Here is a 24,088-nt window from a genome sequence, read left to right as displayed (position 1 = left end):
TAGCATGATTAGATGTACACTAGTTATGGTTCACTATGAATAAAGTGTCAAGAAAACACACAATGCCCCCAGGATAATGTAAGTATCAAAATACTGTATTGTTTTGAAAAGTGCTCAACACCCCAATCTCTGTCTCTTGCCTGTGTTCATAACCATTCATGGAACTGGTCTAGAAGTGAAATAACTGGAGCTGTATAAACCATGTTTAATCCATTAGACCATTTTGTTATTCCAAAAGGAATAGAGGACAGACAAATGACTTTAAAAGCAAAATGTGTGCACTGTCCAACCATGATCTCTGGTAGTCTGAAAATCACTTCAAATTTTATAACCCATTTGAAGGTATTTAGTCATCTCTCTCTCTCTGTCTCTCTCTCTCTCTCACACATATTTGGATTATATTTTAGTACACAAAATAATTTGGAAATCAAAAAAATAAATAAATAAATAAATACAAAATTGATTTTTTTTTTCTTAGAGGAAACACAGAGATGTGCTCTTATCATCAACAAAAACTATAAATAAAGAGGAGCAAACTACAATTAGAACATATGTTTCCCGTCCAACTATGAAGTATAGTGTGGCTGACCCAAAGCAAAAACAAGGGCTGGATTCTTTAATAATGTTTGTGGCTAGAGATCTATTACCATTGTCCATTGTAGAAAGCAAGCATTTCCTAAATTCATAAATGACCTTGACCCAAAATTTCAAGTACCTAGTTGGAAACACTTGTCAACAAAACTACTACAAGAAAAGGCCAAAGAAATCCAAAGATTGCTAATAGAGCAGTTAAATAATGCAGAACATATATGCCTTACTGTTGACTTGTGGTCAAACAGATCAATGAAGGAATTTCTTGGAATCACAGCCAACTTCATTCTTGAATGGGAGTTAAAATCAGTAATGATTGCGTGCAGGAGATTTAAGGGCAGACACACAGAAGAAAATATTCTACATGAATATGAGGAAGTTATTTCTAACTTTGACATCAATGAAAAAATATTTTGTATAATCAGTGATAATGCCACAAACATGGTTAAGGCATTTAATTTTGATGTCCCTGGATTCAGTTCATCAGTGGTGAAAGACCTTGAAGAGGAACTCTTCTCAGATAATGATGCTGAAGGCACTGAAGATGAAGAAGATGAACACCCCTTTCCAACCCATAAAAGATGTTATGCATAAAAGATGTTATGCATTGTTTACAGCTGGTAATTAAAGATGCATTTGATAAATCTGATAACAGCCTGAAAAAGATTATTGTCAAAGTGTCCAAAATTTGTGTCGCATGTCCGTAAATCTATTCATGCTTCTGAATTATTATTAGAAGAGAAAAGAGTCCAAACATCAAATGCTACGAGATGGAACAGTCAACTTCACATGAATCAATCAGTTTTGGATATTCCTGAGGAAAAGTTGGAAAAATTGGATTGTCCGGTGACTTCCTTTTACGACAGGAAGGTTCTGCTAGAGTTGAACAAAAATTCTCAAACCTTTTGAAGATGCAACATTATTGCTGCAGAAAGAAAAATGTGTTAGTGGCAGCATGACTATTTCTATAACATTTGGCTTTAAGAAGCACCTTGATGCCATAAGCTGTGACTACTCCTCCAAATTTCTTTCAGTTCTGAAGTCTTCCTTAGAATCTCGACTTTCTCATTTTGAGTCTGATGTTACTTATCAACTTGCTTCTGTGTTGGATCCTCGTTTCAAACTTCTGTGGGCAGCTCCAGAAAATGTTGAGAACCTTACTACAATGCTTCAAAAGAATGCCTCTTCTTGTGACTCGACACCGTCATCTGATGGTGAAAATTCAGATACTTCTCCTCCAAAGAAGAAGCAAAAACCTGACGACTTCTTCCACTTTCTGCCAAAATCTACCCCAAGCGTAAGCGGCACCTCTCTGAGAGTACACAACTTGTTCAGCGTTATCTTGAGGAGCCTACTCTCGAATCAAATGCTGATCCACTTCTGTTCTGGAAAACAAATGAACACTTATATCCTTCTTTAGCAAAGATGGCCAAAAAGTATCTCTCTGTCCCAGCTTCCTCTGCTCCTGTTGAACGCTTGTTCAGTATCGCTGGAAAGATCTTCAAACCTGACAGGATGAAGTTAAGGGATGAAACCTTTGAAACTCTGATGATTTTAAAATGTAACAGCAATCTTTTATAAATATCAACCTGATACTGAACATGAACATGTAGATGTGTTGTATAGTGCTTCATATATATAAAACACTTGCAAAAATTCTGTATTTGTTTTTATGTTATTACTTATTACTGACTTTTTAATTTATTTTTAAAAACTGCAAAAAAGTAATGGTAATGCATTACTTTATTAAAGTAATGGTAATGTAATGCATTACTTTAAGAAACTGGAGTAATGGTAATGGTAATTTAATGCCAAAATTCTTGAAGTGGTAATGTAATGCATCACTTTACAATGTCATTCGCCCGAAGCCTGATATATATATATATATATATATATATATATATATATATATATATATATATATATATATATATATATATATTAGGGATGTCAAATTGGTCAATTTTTGATAATCGGTTACTCGGACGTTTTTCCGATCGAGTACCCGGGTACTCGGTAAAAATGTAAATACAAGTTTGTTAATTTTTAATTGTTAATTTGTAAAACCCAAAAGCTGTTTTAATCACGTTTTATGAATGTATATACATATATATGTAAACATGGAGTCCAACGGAAATTTATTTATTAAATAAACACAAATGACGCAATTAATACTTCAAAAATTACAAATGGTTTACAGTTCTTGTGTAGGATCTATTTCATCAATGCAAAAGGAGGAGAATCTGTTACGCAGGTTTGTGATGATTAGACTGGAACGGAAGATGTTTGGATCGCTATTTTACACTATGGAAACTTTTTGAATCTACTTATTTAGAAGTGGGTAGCGGCATTTCTATGCACGTCCGATTTCGCTGCCGTATATTAACTAAATAATGTAAAAATGATTTGAAGATAGAGGACCATATTAAACGATGTTCACTGAAAAACAATTATTGAAGCTGTCAAAAAAATTAAGGACCACAATAGGTGAGAACAGCTGTGTACCAGGTGATTGGTCACTAATTACTGTATATACACAGGCATAGGCGATAACGGGTGTTTACATGTGTAGATAACGACAAGCTAATTACCCTTATGCATATTAAAGTTATTTTTGATAAGATTTTGATAAAAATAATTATGTACTTTGAAGTAAGAAAAAATACACATCCGAGTACCATTTTTAGTATTCGATACTCGGACGTTCGATCGAGTACCCGGTTAACCGGGTACTCGTTGACATCTCTGATATATATATATAGAGAGAGAGAAAGCACAAAGAAATTCACTTTTACAAGGATACCCACTTCCGCCCCAGCCCGGGGTTGAACTCTCGACCAACGGAACCTGTCTCCTAGCAGTACAGGAACAGCGCGCTAGACCGCTCGGCTATCCAGGCAGTAAAAACTTGCTTTCGATGCCGATGGAATTCTCGCGGCGCTACCCTATACTACACGGTCATTGAGAATGGAAGTGAGATACATGTACAGTTATTTGGACATTAGTTTTATTAGAGGATCGTTACCAATACACGTTGTAATGAAATTAATTTTTTATTTAGAAAGCACATTTTACAACAACTCTTAAACTAACACGACTGCCCAAAGTGAAGAAATATTAATATAGAAAGCACAAAGAAATTCACTTTTATAAGGATACCCACTTCCGCCCCAGCCCGGGCTTGAACTCTCTACCGACGGAACCTGTCTCCTAGCAGTACAGGAATAGCGCGCTAAAAAATTGCTTTCGATGCCGATGGAATTTTCGCGGCGCTGCCATACATTAGACGGTCATAAAAGTGAATTTCTTTGTCCTTATATATTAATATTTCTTCAATTAGGGCAGTTATGTTAGTTTAAGAGTTGTTGTAAAATGTCCTTATATATATATATATATATATATATATATATATATATATATATATATATATATATATATATATATATATATATATTAAAAATAACAACAAACAATCAATCTTCTCTGCTCTTGTATTTAGCTACGGTAAGTGCATTATGATGAGCATTGGTGCCTCTTCCAAAATCGTGAATTTCATGGCCCCGGGGTCAGTGTTTCTGATGTGGCTCTTTTAATTATATGGCGAAAATACATATATTCTTTGTAAATCCACTCTGCTCCTGGATATTTATTAGAGTGCATGGTTTTGATGAGCAAAGGTGTCTCTTCCAGAATTATGCATGTTAAGGCCCGTGGGCCGGGATTTCTGGAGTTAGAGCAGGGCTGTATTGATCATATACTATAGTGAACATGCATTTTTTTGTTTTGAAAATCTTCTTTGCTCCTGGGTATATAGCAAACAAACGTAGCGCATAGTCATGATAAACAAGGATGCCTCTTCAAAATTGTGAATTTCATGGCACTGAGTTAGGGGTTCTGGTGTTACGATGGGTCTTATTAATAATATAGTGAAAATGCATTAATTCTTTGAAAATTTTCTCTGCTCCTGGGCATTAAGCAGATAAATTAAGTACATAGTATGATAAGCAACGATTCATCTTCCAAAATTTTAAAATTTATGGCTCCAGGGGTCAGGGGAAAAGTAAACCACTTGTTCAAGTTTTCTTGTGCTGGGCAGGATTCTACGAATTTATATTCTTCCGAGAGAATTTATTCCCCTTTATGATTCACCTATGACAATTAATCACTGCAAATAATGTATTTGAAAGCTCAATTCAATCAGTGATTTATAAAAGATTTTTTATACAACTTCTTGGTACTTAATGGTCAGGTAGATTTGTTAATTATAGGTAAAATAAAATGATATAAAATACCTTATCTTTGTACAACAAACAAATGTTTTTCATAGACTATGAGAGGGAATGAGATAGTTTTTACCATTGGTGCTCAATTACAGAATATTTGTCCCTCGGTTTCAGGAAAGCCCTGGATTGTTATGTCACCCTCTGCCTTCGGCATTGGGTGACATCACACTCCAAGGCTTTCCTGTCACCGAGGTGCAAATATTCTGGTATGTCAGCCTCGAAGCCATGTGATATATGTATAACATCGTATATTTGAAACTATTTTCCTAAAATTTCTACGCCTAATACATGTGGTGCAGGGACTAATTTGGAGACGATATGCAAAGCCACCCTGGTAGAGATTTAAACAGGCGTACATCCTTAAGGGTAAAGTTCATTCGGTCGTTCATTAGTGTTTCGAGTACAAGTAAGTCCACAACTCGTACACATGTTCCGTACATCCTGTGCCACTACGTAGGCCACAAGTGTGACATTTGAACATTACAACTTGATCCTCTTTTATATTTTTTGATCTTTTCTTTACGTTTTAGAATGAGTACTTCTTTACGTTTTGGAATGAGTACAGTTCCTTTTGCACATTCTTTATTTAGTAAATAGACTAAATGGGAACATTTCAAAAACATGTCACAGTGTCTGACTCTCAGTTTTAGCTATTTGCATTCCAAATAGATGGTAGAGAAAAAGCCTTTGTAATTATTGCTCGGATCCATTCTTTGGATCATGATGTTACAATAGCTATATTGTGAATTGATTCACAGATGATAACTTGCTTTTCTTTTTCTTTTTTTTTTTTGGTACATAGTCATTTTTCTCTGCTTATTTCAATAAACACCGACACATTTTTATGTCAATGATCATTGGCATTGCTTTGTATTTTGATTGATTTTTCAATGACCTGGACATGACTATCACTTTTTCCTAAGCTGCAGGCTGCAATGGTTCACTGTCACATAAATCTGTAAATATCTTGTAAATCTGATTTTCGATTGTCCTTCATTACATCAAATAACCAGGAGAGATATCGTTAGTGTTTAGTTTGCCATTCCAATGACTGCTGGACAGCTAACTAAAGTAAATGTGCATGCATACGGTGATCATACTTGTGTTCCATAAATTTTCTTAACTGACAGTAGAGATAAAAATAAAACTTTTAATCAATCGGAATAACGTACAGGAAAATGGGGGAAAATTCTAAAGCGTTTAGACAGGGTTTGTCTACTTTATTCATATCCGTTTAGTAGGTCAAAGTAAAAAGTAGTTCGCACAAGAAAATATGAGATCTGGGGGAAACGCCACCAGTTCCAGAAAGAAGTGGTATTGGTGGTATAGCTCCAGAAAACCACAATGCAGTGATCTGGAAAGTTGGATTACACATTACAGTACAAAGAAGAAAACAATCAAAATCGGAAAGTTTTGGTCCCCACTTTCGGAGTTTATTGGTTGGGATGCAATAATCTATTGCATATTGCAACTGCCTTTCTTGTCTGTCCATCATATATTTCATGTTATATGTTGTAGTTATAAGGTAAGGCCAAGATTAAAGAGGAATAAAGTCAAACTTCGAGATGTAGGTTATGAGGTCAAAATCACAGTACATTCGGAAGGGTTTTGTCACAGGTAATGCGCATGCGAAAAAAATGAAAGCCGTATACCATCTCTTGAAGAAATTGCAGAAAAGATTGTTTTTTAAAGAATGATGATCTTGAACGTCATGATGTCAAAAATCAAACTATATAGACGAATTTCACCTTGTCAAGATCGAGCAATAACCTTTGCAGCTTACCTGTAAATATTTTCAACCTTTAAACGCTATGGGACAATTTTGGTCCGTTCCTGTATTGCCATTGTATGGGGCAAGATAAAAAACATATTCATACGGATTTCATTTGTAATTGTCATTTCATTGGTATTAATGGTATAGAGGGAAAACATTGTCGTTTGACCCCAGATTGACCCTGCAAAGGGAAATAACTTTTGTAAATGTGAAAGTCGTCTATTTTTGTAACAGGTAATGTTCATGTGACATATATCTTTTCTCCCTCAAAAGTTATATTCGCGAAAGCGGAGCAACAAAACAAAGATGGACAATTAAGCAGAGCAAAATGCCTATTGCGCGACAAATAAACAAGTGAGGCCAAAATAAAAAATACGTTTGTTTCCCCTAACGCGACCGACCCAGTTAAAACGCGCCGACTGGAAAGTTTTTCTCAAGATTATTCCAATATATCTTTTATTTAAATGTGGATCAACTTTTATAAAATAGAATTCCATCAAAATCCATTTTTATCAGAACGACTGATTTTGTTCTGTGATTTTCAAGCGTTTGTTGGAAACAAAATGGTACCCACATGTCTCGGTCACGGAGGGTTAGTTCATGTTTTAAAAGAAAGACGACGTATCAACCTTATGCCTTTAAGTATATAAGAATCCTACACTCTTGAAACACGTTGTTAATAAAATAAAATATGCAATGACCTATTAAGCGTGTTTCGGTTGTACCATCTGTCTTAAAATAAAGTACGTAGAGAGGATGCATAGCCCCGTAAGCCTTTCTCATGATACCCCTCATGAACAAGCCAATCAATTTCACTGCATTTTATTAGGGCCCCGCTCTGCGGGCGCCCTATAGTGATCAGTCTGTCCGTCTGTCCGTCCGTCCGTCCGAGATCTCTTGTCCGGAGCATATCTTCTCTCTCCTTGGCCCAATCTGGCTCATACTTCACTCACAGAGTGTCTTTGGGTAAAGGGTGTGCAGTGACCTTGAACCATGTTTCTAGGTCTAAGGTCAAGGTCATAGCAGAATTATATGAAAAATCCTTGTCCGGAGCATATCTTCTCTCCTCTTGGTCCAGTTTGACTCATACTTCACTCGCAGAGTGCCACTGGTCAATGGATGTGCAGTGACCTTGAACGGAGTTTCTAGGTCAAGGGTCAAGGTCAAAAATAGCCTCTCTATTTAAATTCTTGTCCAGAGCATATTTTCTCTCTCCTTGGCCCAATCTGGTTCATACTTCACCCACAAAGTGTCTTTGGGTAAAGGGCATTCAGTGACCTTGAACCATGTTTCTAGGTCTAAGGTCAAGGTCATAGCAGAATTATATGAAAAATCCTCATCCGAGCATATCTCCTCTCTTTTTGGTCTAATGTGGCTCATACTTCACTCTCAGAGTGGTACTGGTCAATGGATGTGCAGTGACATTGAACGAAGTTTCTAGGTCAAGGGTCAAGGTCAAAAATAGCCTCTCTGTTTAAAATCTTTGTTCTGTGCATGTTTTTTTTTCTCTTAAGTCCAGTCAGCCTCAAACTTTACCAACTGACTTAGGGTACAGAACATTTCTGATTTTCCTTCCATATTTTGATATATATGCAACAGTTTTCAGAGAGGATATGCAATATTTGTGATTTTTGTGCCGCTTTTTGATAGAGGGCATGGAGCACTCGTGATTTTCGTGCCATTTTTTATTGTAAAAAGGATGACATAGAAGCCCTTTAGACTCAAACAACACATCCCTTAATAGTACACAAGTGTTCCTCTTCAAAATAAACCCTTTTCAGCTACCTTACATTTTCATGTTCGTTGCTGAAAGCGGGGCCCTTTGAGATGGCCACCATCTCAATGATATCTAGTTTAATTTGAGTTTTGATCTTATATACAGTTCATCAATATTTCTATGTTTACATCATATACAACATGTATATGGGACCATAAGAGTTATAAATAAGTCTGCATATTTCATCCTAATGAATAGAATTCAAACGTCCTTTCTTCATGCCTTTTATTCATAGGTTAAACGTCATGACTTTGACATTGTGTATGTCATTTTATCATTTTTAGATATTAGTTGTCTCAATTAAATATGGTCAACATACTTTTTAAAAATAGATTTGAAATTATGATACAAGCTACCTAAGGCGTCCGTGTATTTTTCTTTAATAAGGCCCTTGAATTCAAGATTGGTTGTTTCTTTGATTTGAATTCCTTTGATAATTATTGGGACAACATTTATTTAAACATATGTCTGGTGAAGGGCTCCAAACTTACACTTGTAAGCGGCATTTTAGGCCATTGAGCAGTGAGGGATCTTTTTCGTGCTAGTATCTATTGCGACACTGGACCCAAGTTTTTATGGTCTCTTTCGAAGAACCGGTTTCAACGTCCAACATTGGGTTTTGAACCCGCAACTTAGAAAATAGCTCCTTACTTCGAGACTCCAAAACGAAATGCTCTAGAAGACTAGAACCACTGCACAGTTCGAAGCCCTTGAAAAAGTACATTGCATGTGTAAGCACTGGAAGCTTATATTAAGTATGAAAAAATACTCGGATGTCCGGTCTCTGCATACCTGAGAATCTTTTTAACAGATTGATGCATGGGCGGATACAGGATTTGTGATTGGGGGGGGGGGCGTGGATAACTTCGTCCAGGGCGAAGCCCTGGTGGGGGCCCAGGGGGCGAAGCCCACGGAAGCTCCTGGGTTTTCGTGTATTTTAAGAGTAAAACCAGGCACAAAAATAGTGGTATTGGTTAGTTATATACTTAAGTATGGCATTATTAATACTAGTCATATCATAGTTTGAAAATTTTAGGGGGGGGGGGCGTGCGCCCCCCACGCCCCCCCCCTTAAATCCGCCAGTGTGATGTATTCAATTTTAACAAATTTACTCTAGTACGAGATATTTCACTAGTTCGATTGAATAATAGTTGTGAATTAATTTACTTTAAATGTTAGTCTAAGCGGCATTTGTATGGTATTCTAGCTGTTTACAAATGGCTTTCTTTTGTACTTAACTTATTTATAAGGGTATTATTCCATTTAATTTAAGAATGTATTTTCAAAGCTGCTGTCAAAAAAAAAAATTATTTGCCTACCTACCTACCCAACTTGAGGTTTTGGGGTCGGGTTAGGGGAAACCAAGATATTTTTAATGATGGCCTGAAAAATTAAATTCCATTTTAACCAACTTTTCTTTGATATTCCAGTATTCATAAACATATGTTAATTCTCCATAATTTGCGACCATCTCACAAATATCAAAATTATTTGTCTACGAAAGAGCATAGATAAAGAGTTCAAAATAACCATTTCTTCATGCTATAATACAATTTTTTCATGTGAGTGTGTCTTGGCTCCATTTTTTTTTTAAAAGTAGTGTTGTCAAATCGGACGATTTTTAGTAACCGGTTACTCGCTTACTATTCCGATCGAGTAACCGGTTACTTGGATGGTTTTTCTTTTGACATTGAAACATTCTCGTTCGAGGTATATACACTCGGTTGTAATATATATTGTATGTAACGTCGTTACAATTTCTATATTTATCTCATCATTTATATATCGGTATATACAAAACACAAATGCACTGCATATGAACTTTATTTATAATCACAAATTTACAATATCTTCTAAATAAATTTCTTCTCGAACACCCATGATCGTTGGCTGTTTTGCACTTTATATATCGCTGGTTTCACAGTTAAACTCCAGTCTGAGGTGGTTTATCATATTAGTTGTCCCATCCGTTCATGTTAAATTTACATCTCACGGATTTAAATTCAGTCATTCTTTTAAAAATATTTCCATGCTTTCGATGCATGTGGCGGCATCTTCTTTAATCTAGTACTGCGGGCTAGCACAGGTTTAAAATGTGAGGTTATTATAACTAAAATCAAGCCGTCTTGTATACAACTTGGCAATAAAAGCCATCAATTAGATGAACTGTGAAATACTGATCAAAACAAATCGATCGCATAGGTAAAACGCCAGGTCGAGACAAACGTTAAATAATGGTAAATGAAATGGGGACATTATAAATAAAAATACATTATTCCTAATGATTTGTTTTATAACATTTAATATATCCGAGTAACCGAGTAGCAGTTTTACTAACCGATACTCGCATCCTTCGACGGTTAACCGGGTACTCGTTGACAACACTAAAAAAATTATTTCTCAAAAGTGAGCTTAAAATAATCATTGATAGAATAAAGGAGCAGGACCAACTCTACCTAAAAAGTACGCTTTTATGCCACAACATTTGCATATTTCTGAGAAATATTTCAAGTCGAATTATTCAAGAGTCATATCACAAACAAGATTTAAATGCCAAGATCTCTTACGAGCAATATGGCGTAGTGGTAAACGAATCAGTCTGTAAGAAAATTTTGATACACAAGGTTTTTATCGATGGAGTTCAATTCACAAGAAAAACGGGGATTTTTGTTTGTTTTTTTTTCTATCTCGCTTTCATTTTTGCAGAGAAAATTTTCGGTGAAAGGTCTGTTTTTCATGATTTCATACCTTTCAACAATATAAACTTTGTTTTATATATTAAGATCACAAACTGAATTTAAATTTTCATATCCTTAAGGATATAGGCATGTTCGCCCATGTCCTTTGAAAAAACAATAACAAACAAAAGCCAATATATAAATAAAATAACATAAAAAAGGAAAATTGAGGGGAATATAATAAAATGATTTATGCGTCTTAAAATAGTCTACTTGTATACCAAAATATTTTTAAATATTGACAAACAATAGACATCATAACATCGCGTAAGCACTTTTACGAGCAGAGTTTCAAATGGCAGTAATGCAAATCCTTACTTCTCTGAATCTCTTATTCCATCTATCTTCTCTTTAATTCTTGAAATACAATTTTACGTGGCAAATATTAACAGCTCTCAAGAAAACAAAGTAACATTTTTAAAAGAATCAGTAGATGAGGGTTTCATTCTAGTGAAAGCACGTACATGTAGCAATTCAAATCTATATTCCTTAATGAGGGTTTATTACAGAAAATGTCGCATCCTCTTCCCAGGGATGCCCGACATGTATAAATCAATAGACACAAGCCAGAAAGACTAATAAACTGACATATAAATTAAAGGCTTTCCAAAACCTTCGATAAAAAAAAATTCACAGATCGGAGAGTCCGAAACATTTAATTGGAATTGATTTATATGATAATCGCAACATTCAAGATATTTTTCATTCATCTACACTTGGTTGCCTACACAGCTTGACAATGTATGCCATGGGGTATACAAAAAACATGCTATATACATTAGTGAAACAATTTTACAGGCTTAAAAATTGCTAAAATATATCTGTCACGAAGTTTTCCTTTCAACCCATCCTTATTTTTGCATTATTAAAATTCAGTGCAAAAACATGAGGAAAATATTGAAATCCTTAAAAAATGCCCTGCATGTCTATAGCTTTTTTGGATATTGATTTATTTCATACATTAATGATTGTTGTATGATCACATAAAAGAAAATAAATGTATTCACAGAAAAATTCCACTTCAACTGATAAAATTAAAATTGCATTAAATGTTTTATATTTTACTAGAAAAAGACGTTAATGGTTATCTGACAACCAAGCTTTATGATAAACGTGATGACTAACGTTGACTTTAACTTTTCCATCGTGAACTTCCCTTACTTATGCAGCAATATATCTTCATAACCTGCATACGGGATTTATATCTATAGTTGATTCGATACGCAAGATAATGCTTTACGTATGAACAATTTCCAATTGCTATAACGAGGTAAGTTATTGACAAACAAGTTGATAAAACAAGAAATTCAGCAGTCTCGTTTAAAGTCGTCATTTCGTAAGTTCTATGGTCGATACAATGACCTAGTCAACAAATACAATTTATCATTAAGTCAAATACTGACTGCCGTTTTTCATACTAATTGTTAGGCCATTATTTACACACTGAATTGTCGACGAATTTTACCGTTATTGCTCGATCTTGACAAGAAACACACGGCGGGTGTGACCGGTCGGCAGGGAATGCTCACTCCTCCTCGCACCTGATCCCACCTCTGATGTTTTAGAGGTTCATGTTTGCTCTGCTACTATTTTGTAATGTTTAATGGACTTTTGAGCTTGAATACTGTTCGTTATTTCCATACTTTTCATGGAAAAAAGTTCCCGAGAAATATGTTTTACCAGTATCAAAACCATTACAAACTGTTACACAAAATTTCCCACAATAATATTTTGAGTAACCTAAACCCTTAAAAGAAATCACACTATTGCAGTTTTATTTTATTTATATATAATCTATTCATTCATTTATTTATCTATTCTTTTTACTAATTTGTAGGAAAAAATTGGAAAAACGATGAAACAAAATCTGTTTGAAAAGTACAGGCTTCGGGGTCACCAACGCTGAGATTTTCTCAAATCTGAGATTTCTCAGAAAATTTGAGTTTTTCTCACCAAACTGTGCCACCTAATTAATATTTTCTCAAACTCAGACTTATCTTTTGAGTTTTTTTTTTAAATCTGAGATTTTTCTCAAATCTGAGATTTTTTTTCAAACATGCGTACCACCAACGTTTTTTCCGACTTAGCTGAGAAAAAAATCTGAGATTTCTCAGAAAATCTTGAGATTGATGTATACCAGTCTCAAACAAAATCTCTTAGTATTATTTTATGGTAAAATGTTATGACAGTGCACATTTTATCCATGAATACACGAAATTAACATACAGTGAAACGTTTATTTACGATATGATATAAGGGATTAATCAATTTCTGATCACTTGATGAGCGAATGCGAGATTGACTTGGGTTTCAAGTGTAACGATGAATATTGTTCAAGTGGTGCTATATTCGTTGCTTATTATTATATATATTTAAAAAGAAATACAAAGACTTTCCGTAACATTTTCTCACAGAGGGTGACCTGAAATTCCCGACAATTAAAAATTCCTCTCAGATTTCCTTGAGAAACAATCCTGTAAAACGTTACCCGCTCCTGGATATGTTCGCTGTCCATCTTATCATACTTACGCACAATTCGAAACACTCAAGAAATTTATTTCAGCATACATGTATGAGAATGTAGATATTTATCGACTTTTTCTTTTAATTTTGGACCTGCTAGGGGAAAAATTCACTCAGGTTTATTTTATATATACAAAAAGTCCCTATAACTGAAATATTTTTCTTTTCCTACGGAGAACTAGGAGAAAATTTATATATCTGACATTTTAAAACAAAAGAAAGAAAAATCGGTCTGCGAAATATAGTTTTGATCCGCCTATACCTACTTTTCGTAATCTTTCTACCCGTAACGTCACAATGGCGGAAATGACGCTTCGGTGTATGTTTTTGTGTTTTTATGTCGACAGACGAGCCAAGACTGCAAAGTTTGGATATGGCTTGTGTTATTCTTCTGTAGGGATTTTTGTACAGGGATTCGGTGAACATTTATGGTCGCAAAGGTCGTAATGGAATCCTTTCCGTTGAATGACTCGAAACAGGAAATAAAAGACGAAGGAAGTTGAGAATGTTTATTTTCGCCATTATACACCAAAATATTGCATAAACAACTAACTGAAAGGTAAATTCTATCATTGATTAAAAAATTCCGTGCAATATAGGAAAAAAGGTCGCATAAAACAACGAGAATAAGTCTAAGATTTTTCTTAAATCTCAGCTTACGTGAGTTGAATCTCAGAAATGTTGGTGGCACGGTGTTATAGGAAAATATCAGCTGAGGCAGAAATCTAAGTTTTGAGGTTGAGATTTGAGCTGAGATTTTTATATGTTGGTGGCCCCGAAGCCAGCAAAATTGAGGGAACAAAAGAGAAATATACCAAACTTTAATGGAGTCTCTCAGCAGCAGGTGAGCGGGCTGCCAAGAAGACACACATTCAACTGCTTCCCACCCATTTCATTCCACCCAGCTTCTTCCCTATCTATAGCTATACAATCTTCCCCAGCAAATACCCCCAGTAAGAAAAGACAAGGTAAATAAAGAAGATAGAAATAGATCCGCGCTAGTCCTTTATTGTTAAAACGTGTCTGAATTTGGGTATAACTGTGTTACTTGTCACCTGAGTAACTCGTGTGACCTACTGCTGTTTTTGTCCGTTGTCGTTCTTAAACTTTTGAACATTTTAAGCTTCTTCTCTGGAACCACTGAATCAATTTCAACCAATTTTGACATACAGCATCTTTGGGTGAATTCCCTAACAAAACAGTACTATAGTTAACTATAGTTTAGTATAGTTAACTATAGTTTAATATAGTTAACTATAGTATCTCAGTTTTTTAACTTTAGTTAATCAAGTATTTTTACTATGGATTTCAGAGCGTTATATTTTTTCTTCTTCAATTCATACCTACACATTTTTTATATTAATTTGAAATATTATTTGTATATTCACCCATTATTCCAAATTTTACATTACTGTTATCGAGTTTTAGAGATTTTAAGCTTTGAAATCTCAGAAAAAGTTCCAGAGTAAAGTTTCGTAGTAAATCAAAGTTTTCACTATAGTTAACTAGAGTGAACTATAGTAAATTTTTGTTAGGGTTAAGGGGAACAGAAATGTGAAATTCGTTGCCCCTGCCCTTCTTCCCTCCGGGCCCGAGGGTGGGACTAAAATTATGTAAATAAGTGCAATCTTTAAAAACCTTCTTTACTCCTGAACATCAAGAAGTAAAAATGTTGGCATGAATGTAATTAGCATTAGGCTCTCTACCAAAATTGTGAAATTCATGACTCCAGGGTCAGGGGTTCTGGTGCTAGGGTGGGGCTCTGTTGATTTATTGTGTGTTGTTTTACGTCCCGTTCGAGAATTTTTCACTCATATTGAGACGTCACCATATACCGGCGAAGGGCTTCAAATTTATACCTTTACTCGGCACTCGTGGCTATTGAGCAGTGAGGGTTCTTTATCGTGCCAACACCTACCGTGACACGGGGCCTCGGTTTTTAAGGTCTCATTCGAATGATCCGCAACTTTCAATCCAAAGTGCCGAGCGCCTGGCGAAGGAACAGTTGCTACCTATTTTTTATCGACTTGGGTCAGTCGCGGCCGTGATTCGATCACACGACCTCCCGATGACGATGCGAGCGTTCTACCGACTGAGCTACCGTGAGGGGCTCCGTTGAATATACAGTGAAAATGTATTATTTATTAAAAATCTTCTCCTCTGCTCCTGGGTATTGAACAAACAACTAAAGCATAGTTAAGATGAGCAAGAGTGCCTCTTCCAAAATTGTGAATTTGAATGGCCCCTGGGTCAGGGGTTCTGACGTTAGGGAGGGGCTATGTTGATTACACATTGAAAATGCATTAATCTTTTAAAAATCTAATCCTCTGCTCCTAATGAGCAAGTATGCTTCTTCCAAAATTATTAATTTCATGACCCTGAGTCAGGGGTATTATTTTTAGGGCGTGGCTTGAATGATTATATAGTAAAATGTATTAATTCTTTGAAAATCTCCTCCTCTGCTCCTGGTATTAAGCTGATGTAATAAGTGCATAGATATCATGAGCAAGTATTCCTCTTCCAAAATTGTAAAGGATGTGGTACCATGGTCAGGGATTCCCGGGGGGTATTGATTATATAGCGAAAATGCATTAATTCTTTTAAAATCTTCTCTGCTCCTGGGTAATTTGCCGATGAAATAAGCGCATAGTTATATATGATTAGCAGGAATGCCTCTTCCAAAATTGTGGAAGATGTAGCCCCAGGATCAGGGGTTCCAGGGGGACCTCTATTGATTATACTTGATGAAATCCCGCGCAAGCGCGGGGAAATGAATTTATACCACTACCGACAGAAAAATTACAATAATATATATTGTAGTTCCTACTGACAGCCTACAGGCTTATAGCAGGAAGAAATAATTTGTTCAAAATCCCAGATGAAGAAGATGTACGTCTCCGCCGCCCTCTTTTTTTTTGTAAAAACTTGAAAAATAACAATTTCATTAATAGACGTTTATTGTGAAACTTGTTATACTATGTTATGGATACACGTATTGTACTTCAGGTGCTCTTATTTCATTTCCGTCAAGGATAAAAGCGGCAATATACACATTTTGTTGAAAAAATGATTTCTTTTAAAATTAGCTTTAAATGCCCCATAAATAGGCCGAGTATTTGATACAAAGACTGTATTCAGAAAAAACTGAAATGTATTGATGAAAGCACAAAAATTTACATTGAATTTAAACAATACCCTATTCATTAATTTTCTTTTTTCATATAAGCAAGTTTATTATTGTACTTAGGGTTCATTGCCACGATGCTCTCAGTGAGAAATATACAAATTTTACCGATAAATTTATTAGAAAACCTACTAATAGTCTTTCGATATATAAATATATTCACAACTTATAGTGTTTTACCATTATTTAAGTGACCATTCACACAAAAGCATTTTTTTTATGTTCATGCAGCTATAATTGCTTTTCTTTTTAACATCGGGCTCGATGCTATATGATGTTCTAGAAGCTTCCGTCAATATTAAGATCGGTGAATGACGAAAATAATTTGCACATTTCCTTTTAATACCCCCACTCAAGTTGCGTGATATATAATGTTTTGACCCGTCCGTCAGTCAGTCCGTCAGTCCTGTTTTTTTTTTTGTCAGCGCAACTCCTCATAAATCGCTGCACAGAATTTCGTCAAACTTTATAGATATTTAGCACACAATGTGTAGATGTGTATATTACCAGGAAATTCCAATTCCATTATTTTACTGGGAATTTCGGCAATTTTCAACGATTCCATTATTTTTGCCTTAAGAGTTTTGCCTATTATTGAAGAAACTTTCCAGCTAGGCAATAAGGAAATCCACTGGAATCAGCTTTTGTAATGAAATTTTATGTGAAATATTTTATGTCCTGACATGAAATTACTCGGCATTCGGGGCCATTGAGCTGTGAGGGTTCTTTATCGTGCCAAGGCCTACCGTGACACGTGGCCTCGGTTTTTAAGGTCTCATCCGAAGGACCCACAACTTTCACTTCAAAGTGCCGAGTGCTTGGCAAAGGAACAATTGCTACCTATTTTCATCGACTTAGGTCAGTGATTCGAACACACGACCTTCCGATGACGGAGCGAGCGCTCTACTGACTAAGCTACTGTGACGGTTATTTTTCGGATAAGTGACCAGTTTAAAGTTTTTGGAGCAGAACTCATTTTTAAGTAAGTAAGTAAATATTTTATTATAGTGACTTGTGTATATACAACAATTTTAAATTCATTAGAAAAATAAGCATATATATATATGTACAACACCCGGTCGGACCTATAAGTCACTTTAGCAATATATATATATTAACTAAATGCGTGTGATTTTTCTTTGTCTTAAGTTATATGCATTATATATATGAAACTCGCAGTTTGGCGTGGGAAATGAGTTAAGAGATATTTAAATAGAACATTTAAATCATTATTATGTTAATTTGAAATGGCAATATTTCTTAGAAAACCATGTCTACTGACAATATCAAAATTAATATGTTTTATTAACTCATTTCTAAAAAGTTTGTTTGATTGAGTCCAGCCACAAACATTCAAGTGTCCGATATGAAGAACACCGACGGTTGTCGGGATACTTCCTAGTCATCTCCTGTGTCATTTTCAGAATGCGGGGTCTTTTTACAATTCGGCCGTTGGAGGTTATGCGGAACTGAATTCCCTGCGATATTTGATTTAGTAGTGTTCTTGCGTTGAGTTCGATTAACCTTTCGGTGTGAGATTTGCTAGATCGCCAGTATATCGTTTTGTATTCGTCGTGTTCACGAAGTTTCCTTTTCTCGCCTAAAACTAGTATCTTCCCTTGCAGTGTAGCAAAGGATATTTTGACGAGCCCCGATTTTCCAAATCTACTCTTTAATCGTGTCGCTGCTGAGACGGTGACAGGCTCCTCAAGATCCAGCTTACTAACTATATCTCTCGCCACTTTGAGGAGATCTTCCTTTTCCCCCATATAGCTTACATTCGTTGCCATTATAGTGCGATTTGGATCCTCAAGGGGATTTCCTGTGTTTATCATGCCCGTCAAAGGTGAAGGTTGCGATACAATTGGTGATTTCTCCAGGCCATCGAGTCGGTTGACAGTGGGTTCAATAGAGCGAGACAATGATTCTATTTCATTCTGCACCCATTCTCAATAAAAGTGTGCATTGGAGATTTTAGTTTTGAAAAAATAAAATTGCTGAATTAATGACAGATTATTGTTCTTAGTTTTATTGTTCTTAGCTCATCTCGACTTCTAAGTCGAAATGAGCTTGTGCTATACCCCCGGCGTCGGCGTCCCGGTTGAAGTTTTAGGAGCAAGTCCATTCCCAAGTAACTCTAAGCCCTACCTGGACCAAACTTGCATGGATGATGTATCTAGGGATGGACACTACCAAACTTGCTTCGGATGCTGGATCTGACCTACACTTTCCAGTTGAGGGAACAGGTTAAAGTTTTTGGAGCAAATTCATTCCCAAGTAAGTATAAGCCCTACCTTGACCAAACTTGCATGAATGATGCATCTAGGGATGGACACTACCATACTTGCTTCGGATCCTGGATCCGACCTAGATTTTCCAGATGAGCGACCAGGTTAAAGTTTTTGGAGCAGGTCCATACCAAAGTAACTATTAGCCCTAGCTTGACCAAACTTGCACGGATGAGGCATCTAGGGATGTACACTACCACACTTGCTTCGGATGCTGGATCTGACCTACATTTTCCAGTTGAGTGATCAGGTTAAAGTTTTTGGAGCAGGTCCATTCCCAAGTACATGTACGTATAAGCCCTACCTGGACCAAACGTGCATGGATGATGCATCTAGGGATGGACACTACCACACTAGCTTCGGATGCTGGATCTGGCCTACATTTTCCAGTTGAGTGATCAGGTGAAAGTTTTTGGAGCAGGTCCATTCCCAAGCAAGTATAAGCCCTACCTAGACAAAACGTGCATGGATGATGCATCTTGGGATGTATGCTAACCAACCTGCTTCGGATGCTGGATTCGACCTAGATTTTCCACATGAGTGAATTTTAGCCATATTTTAACCAAAGTAGCATGGATGATGTAGCTAGGGATGGTCACTTCAAGACTTGCTTTGGATTCTGAATCTGACCTACATTTTCCAGATGAGTGACCTGGATACTTTTTTCGAGTAGCTATATTACATTATGGCCTGTTATGATTAAACTTGCATAGATGGTGCATCTAAGGAATAAAACTTCCAGACTTACTTCGGATGTTGGAACTGACCAAAATTTTCTTGATTAGTAAACAGGATAAACTTTTTATGAACAGGTCTATTTCAAAGCAACTATTATAAGTCGTACATTAACCAAACTTGCATAGGTATTGATCTTGGGATGTACACTAACTAAAAAAAAGAATATGCAGTGAAATTTGCCTTACTTAAAGATAACATTCGTCGAGGTGAGCTTCGTAATCTTTGATTACCTATGTTTAATACTAGTGTTAACTGATTCCGAGTATATAAGTTTCATCACGTAAATAATCAACATACTTTTATTATGCTACAGGCAATAAAAACCTTTAATCAAATGAAATTTGCTCCAAAAATGTACGTTACCATTAGAAGGCAAACAGGAAGAGAACATTATTCAAAAGATCTTTATCATCATATGTGTATAAATAATTTTTAGTTATGTTTGATATGTGTAATGTTTTTAGGAACAAACAAATTGTGAAATATCAGTGGAACTTTCTTTCCACAAGGAGATAAAAGGATCCGTAATTTTTATGTTGAATTCTTCATAAAATTTATCTTAAAACATTTTATAATTAAACGCTACTGTATATCCATTCGGGAGGTTAAACAATAAACACTGCTTTTTCTGGAAAGGAAAGAAAATATACAGAAATGTTAATCAAGAAATAAACATTAATCCGTTTAGAAAATTGTAACGTACATTAACAAAGTAAAAAATTAACCAAACATTTTGATGATTTCGTAGAACAATAAATGTAATTAAAGTCTAAATTAATGATAACAAGTACTTTCAAAATTCTGATCGATGAAAGATTGATATAAACTAACTTCTAAACCATATTAACGTATAATTTTAACGATGTATCCTATATTACAAACAGTATCTGTTCTCACTCAATTGAATATATCCAAGATTTTTTCCTTTCATTGGGCAGCAGTTTCATCATTCTCTTGGATTTCCCTATGTACATTGGTTTAGTTACTTTACAAATTACATCTTTCATTGGTATCCAAAGGATGTCATCCCTTGCTGGCCACTGGAAAATTTTTTTTTCTCCATGTAAATTACCTCCACTTCGTGGTCGGAGTGGACCGTTCACGGTAGCTCAGTCTGTAGAGCGCTCGCTCCGTGATCGGGAGGCTGTGAGTTCGAATCTCGGCCGCGACTGACCTAAGTCGATAAAAAATGGGTAGCAACTGTTCCTTCGCCAGGCGCTCGGCACTTTGAAGTGAAAGTTTCGGGTATTTCGGATGAGACCTTAAAAACCGAGGCCCCGTGTCAGGGCAGGCGTTGACACGATAAGGATCCCTGAGTGCCGAGTAAAGGTCAAAATTTGAAGCCCTTCACCGGTATATGGTGACGTCTCTATATGAGTGAAAAATTCCCGAATGGGACGTAAAACATACAATCAATCGTGGTCGGAATGGTTGATTTGTAGAATTTTTGCGATATACCAGGCATTATCATATTTTGCAGCGACATCATCTCCCTCAATAAGGTTAATTTGGCTCTGTTTCTATTCAATGGTTGTTCCATTACCTTATCAGTTTCTTCAGCTAATTTGTCATCCCCTTCCGGGTTCCTCCTGAGATTGTTGGTTCTGTTGTTCAAGCTCTCTACTTTCCACCCATGGCCAACGTTAGAATCCTCGCCAAAGAGACATTGTTGACAGTAGCAGCTCACCCCATTCCAAGCTACAATGGAATTTCCTTTCCCGATTACAGAATGGACTTTGAACGTACATTGCAGAGGCTTAATATTTCTCGCAGACAGAGTATTTGCAGATGAACTACATTCCTCAGACGATACAAAAAGAAATTTGATCCCCTTCAAGTTTGACTCCACAGCCCACTAATAAAAATCATCTGCATGTTGGATAACTTTCCTTCCACTCCTAAAAGCTTCATCTGCCATTCTTTTGGTGGTCCCCTCAAGACCATCGCATGGGCCCTTTCCATGTCCCGCCTCGAAATAGTTTAACGCACGTGAATTCCAAAATGTTGTGGTTAGCGACTGTGAAAAAAATTGTTTGTTCCGACATTGGCTGGTTGGCCCATCCGTCCAATAATGAATCACTTCAACATCTTGGTCTATTTCCTTGAGGATGAGAATCAACTTCTCCAATATCCCGTGCACAGTTATCGCCGAATGGCTCATTTCATCTGATACCACAACGTAACTTAGATGCTCTAGTTTCATATCAGTGTTCATAAAATAAACCAAAGTCGGAGGAAGCGTTACAGATGTCATATTTCAATATGATTGGATTTCTTCATTTGATTTGCAAGCGTAATTTTCCGCAAAATCCATTTGTAAATGACGCTTTGGGAGTTTTTCATTTAGACTTTTTATTTCCCGATACTGTCTTCCAACTCTGAAAACATGGCTTTCAAAATCTCTTAATTGTGCTTGAAAAGTTTCTATAAACGAATTCCATTCTGCACCCATTTCTACAATTTTTGTAACATTTTTTGTCTTCCCTTTCTCTGTGACTTCAATTCTTTTCCATAGACTGTACTTTACATGAGCTGGTAGCTTGTCTTTGAGTGTGGGTTTATCAGTTTGCTTCAAAAATGAATCGGGATTGAATGGTACCTGGATCCCATTACTTTTTAGACACCGAAACAGTAACGCCATATACTGATGGTTTGTGTTTAAACAACAGCTTCTTGAATCATACTCGTCTTGTTTATGTGTTTAGGTCTCATTCTGCGAAATGTTGCAAGTGAAAATTGTGGGATATTCCGATATGAGCTTCTGGTGCAAGTTGGATAAGTAATCTGTGAGTACTCGCGTTTGCATTTTTGTGCCTGATTCAATCTTTTCCACATCTGCTTTACCCGGCTGTGCCCTATTATTGTCATCTGTTTCAAGGAAAGAAATTACTTCATTTTTTTTTATCTCTCTTGAAGTCTTCTTCTTGACTTCCTTCCTATATCTACCCATTTCTTTATGATATGTCCAAGTTTGTTTCTATTCATTCCTGTCTTACGTCCTAACCACTTTAGTCCCTTGTATCGTTTAAGTGTGTTTCCAGATGCAATAGCTTGTAAAATTTGCTTCTTCACAGTTGATGATCCAACTTTCAGATTTGCCTCCTTAATTTTACAAAGCAGAGCATTGCCTAATAAAAGCTTTCTTTTCACTGCCTTTCCTCTGTTTGGAGATATACCTCCCTCTCTCAAATCTCGGTATGTCTTACTTCATGGTGTTTTAGGTGACATACCCGCCTGCTGATGTTTCTGTAATCGCTCGTTTCTTTTTTGCAGCATTCTAATCTTTTTCATTTCATAAATTTTCGCCTTATGATGATTTACTTTTCTGTGAGCTTTTGAGACTGCTCTACTTATCCTCTTTCTAGATGAACATTTCTTTGAGGTGTTGAAATTCATTCTTACAATCAATTGCCCTTCTTCATCTGTAGACGTCATATTACTCTCATAACCACTTGTCTCTCCTACATTGCCCTCTTCTGCTTGCAAAGCTTCTGCTTTTCTTTTTTCACGTTTCTTTATTCCCTCTGCATTTTGTTTGTTTCTTCGTTTTCTTTCCTTAGCTGACAACTCTGCTGCTGGAACATATTTCATTCTCCTTGTGCTCTCCTTTCGAAGATAACTTTCACCCTCATTGGCCCTTTTCCTCTCTCGGTATGCTTTTTGTATTTCAGCTCGACTCAGTGGCATCGTTCTACAAAATATTACAACTAGAATTGAGAAAAGTGTCATTTTCAATGGTTATCTGTACATTACTCATTGGTGAAATGTACGTTACTAATAGAAAAATATAGTATGTTATAACTTGATGGCAATTAAATACGTGATTGTCAAATTCAGATTACTTTTTCATTGTTAGAACATATCTAAAATTTAAGAATATTGTGTATGAATGGTATAAATCGTCTTTGCTGTATCATATAGCTACTCGTATTTCTCTGAATTCAAACACCCCTTTCTTCCCATGTTTTAATAATCAGATTTATCTGATATGTTTGTGTATAATATAAAAAAAACCCATTAATATCAAAGTGTTATTTCAATACAAATAATAGTAAGACAATGGTAGAAAAACATGATAGATGATATTTAAATTGTCTTAATATTTTGAAATGTACGTTACGAATTGTATCGTACATTTCCCTGACTGATGTTCCATAACGCACAAACTCCGTATCATTCATTAAGTTCTGGG

The 24,088-nt window shown here is 35.9% G+C and overlaps 1 protein-coding gene across 1 annotated transcript; it reads left to right on the top strand.

The window, feature by feature from the left end:
* The first annotated feature begins 201 nt into the window (after window positions 1-201).
* On the top strand, window positions 202-1,202 carry LOC133203651 (uncharacterized). Its single transcript, XM_061339426.1, is given in 3 exon segments — window positions 202-342; window positions 479-680; window positions 683-1,202. Coding segments are annotated over 3 exon segments (846 nt in total). The 3' UTR covers window positions 1,186-1,202.
* Window positions 1,203-24,088: the final 22,886 nt, after the last annotated feature.

This window comes from Saccostrea echinata, unplaced genomic scaffold, assembly GCF_033153115.1.
Source record: "Saccostrea echinata isolate AGI-Se365-2 ecotype Australia unplaced genomic scaffold, CSIRO_AGI_Sech_v1 ptg000002l, whole genome shotgun sequence".
Lineage (NCBI taxonomy): Eukaryota > Metazoa > Mollusca > Bivalvia > Ostreida > Ostreidae > Saccostrea > Saccostrea echinata.
The sequence above is the reverse complement of the archived record's forward strand: the minus strand, read 5'-3'. Positions and strand labels throughout refer to the sequence as shown.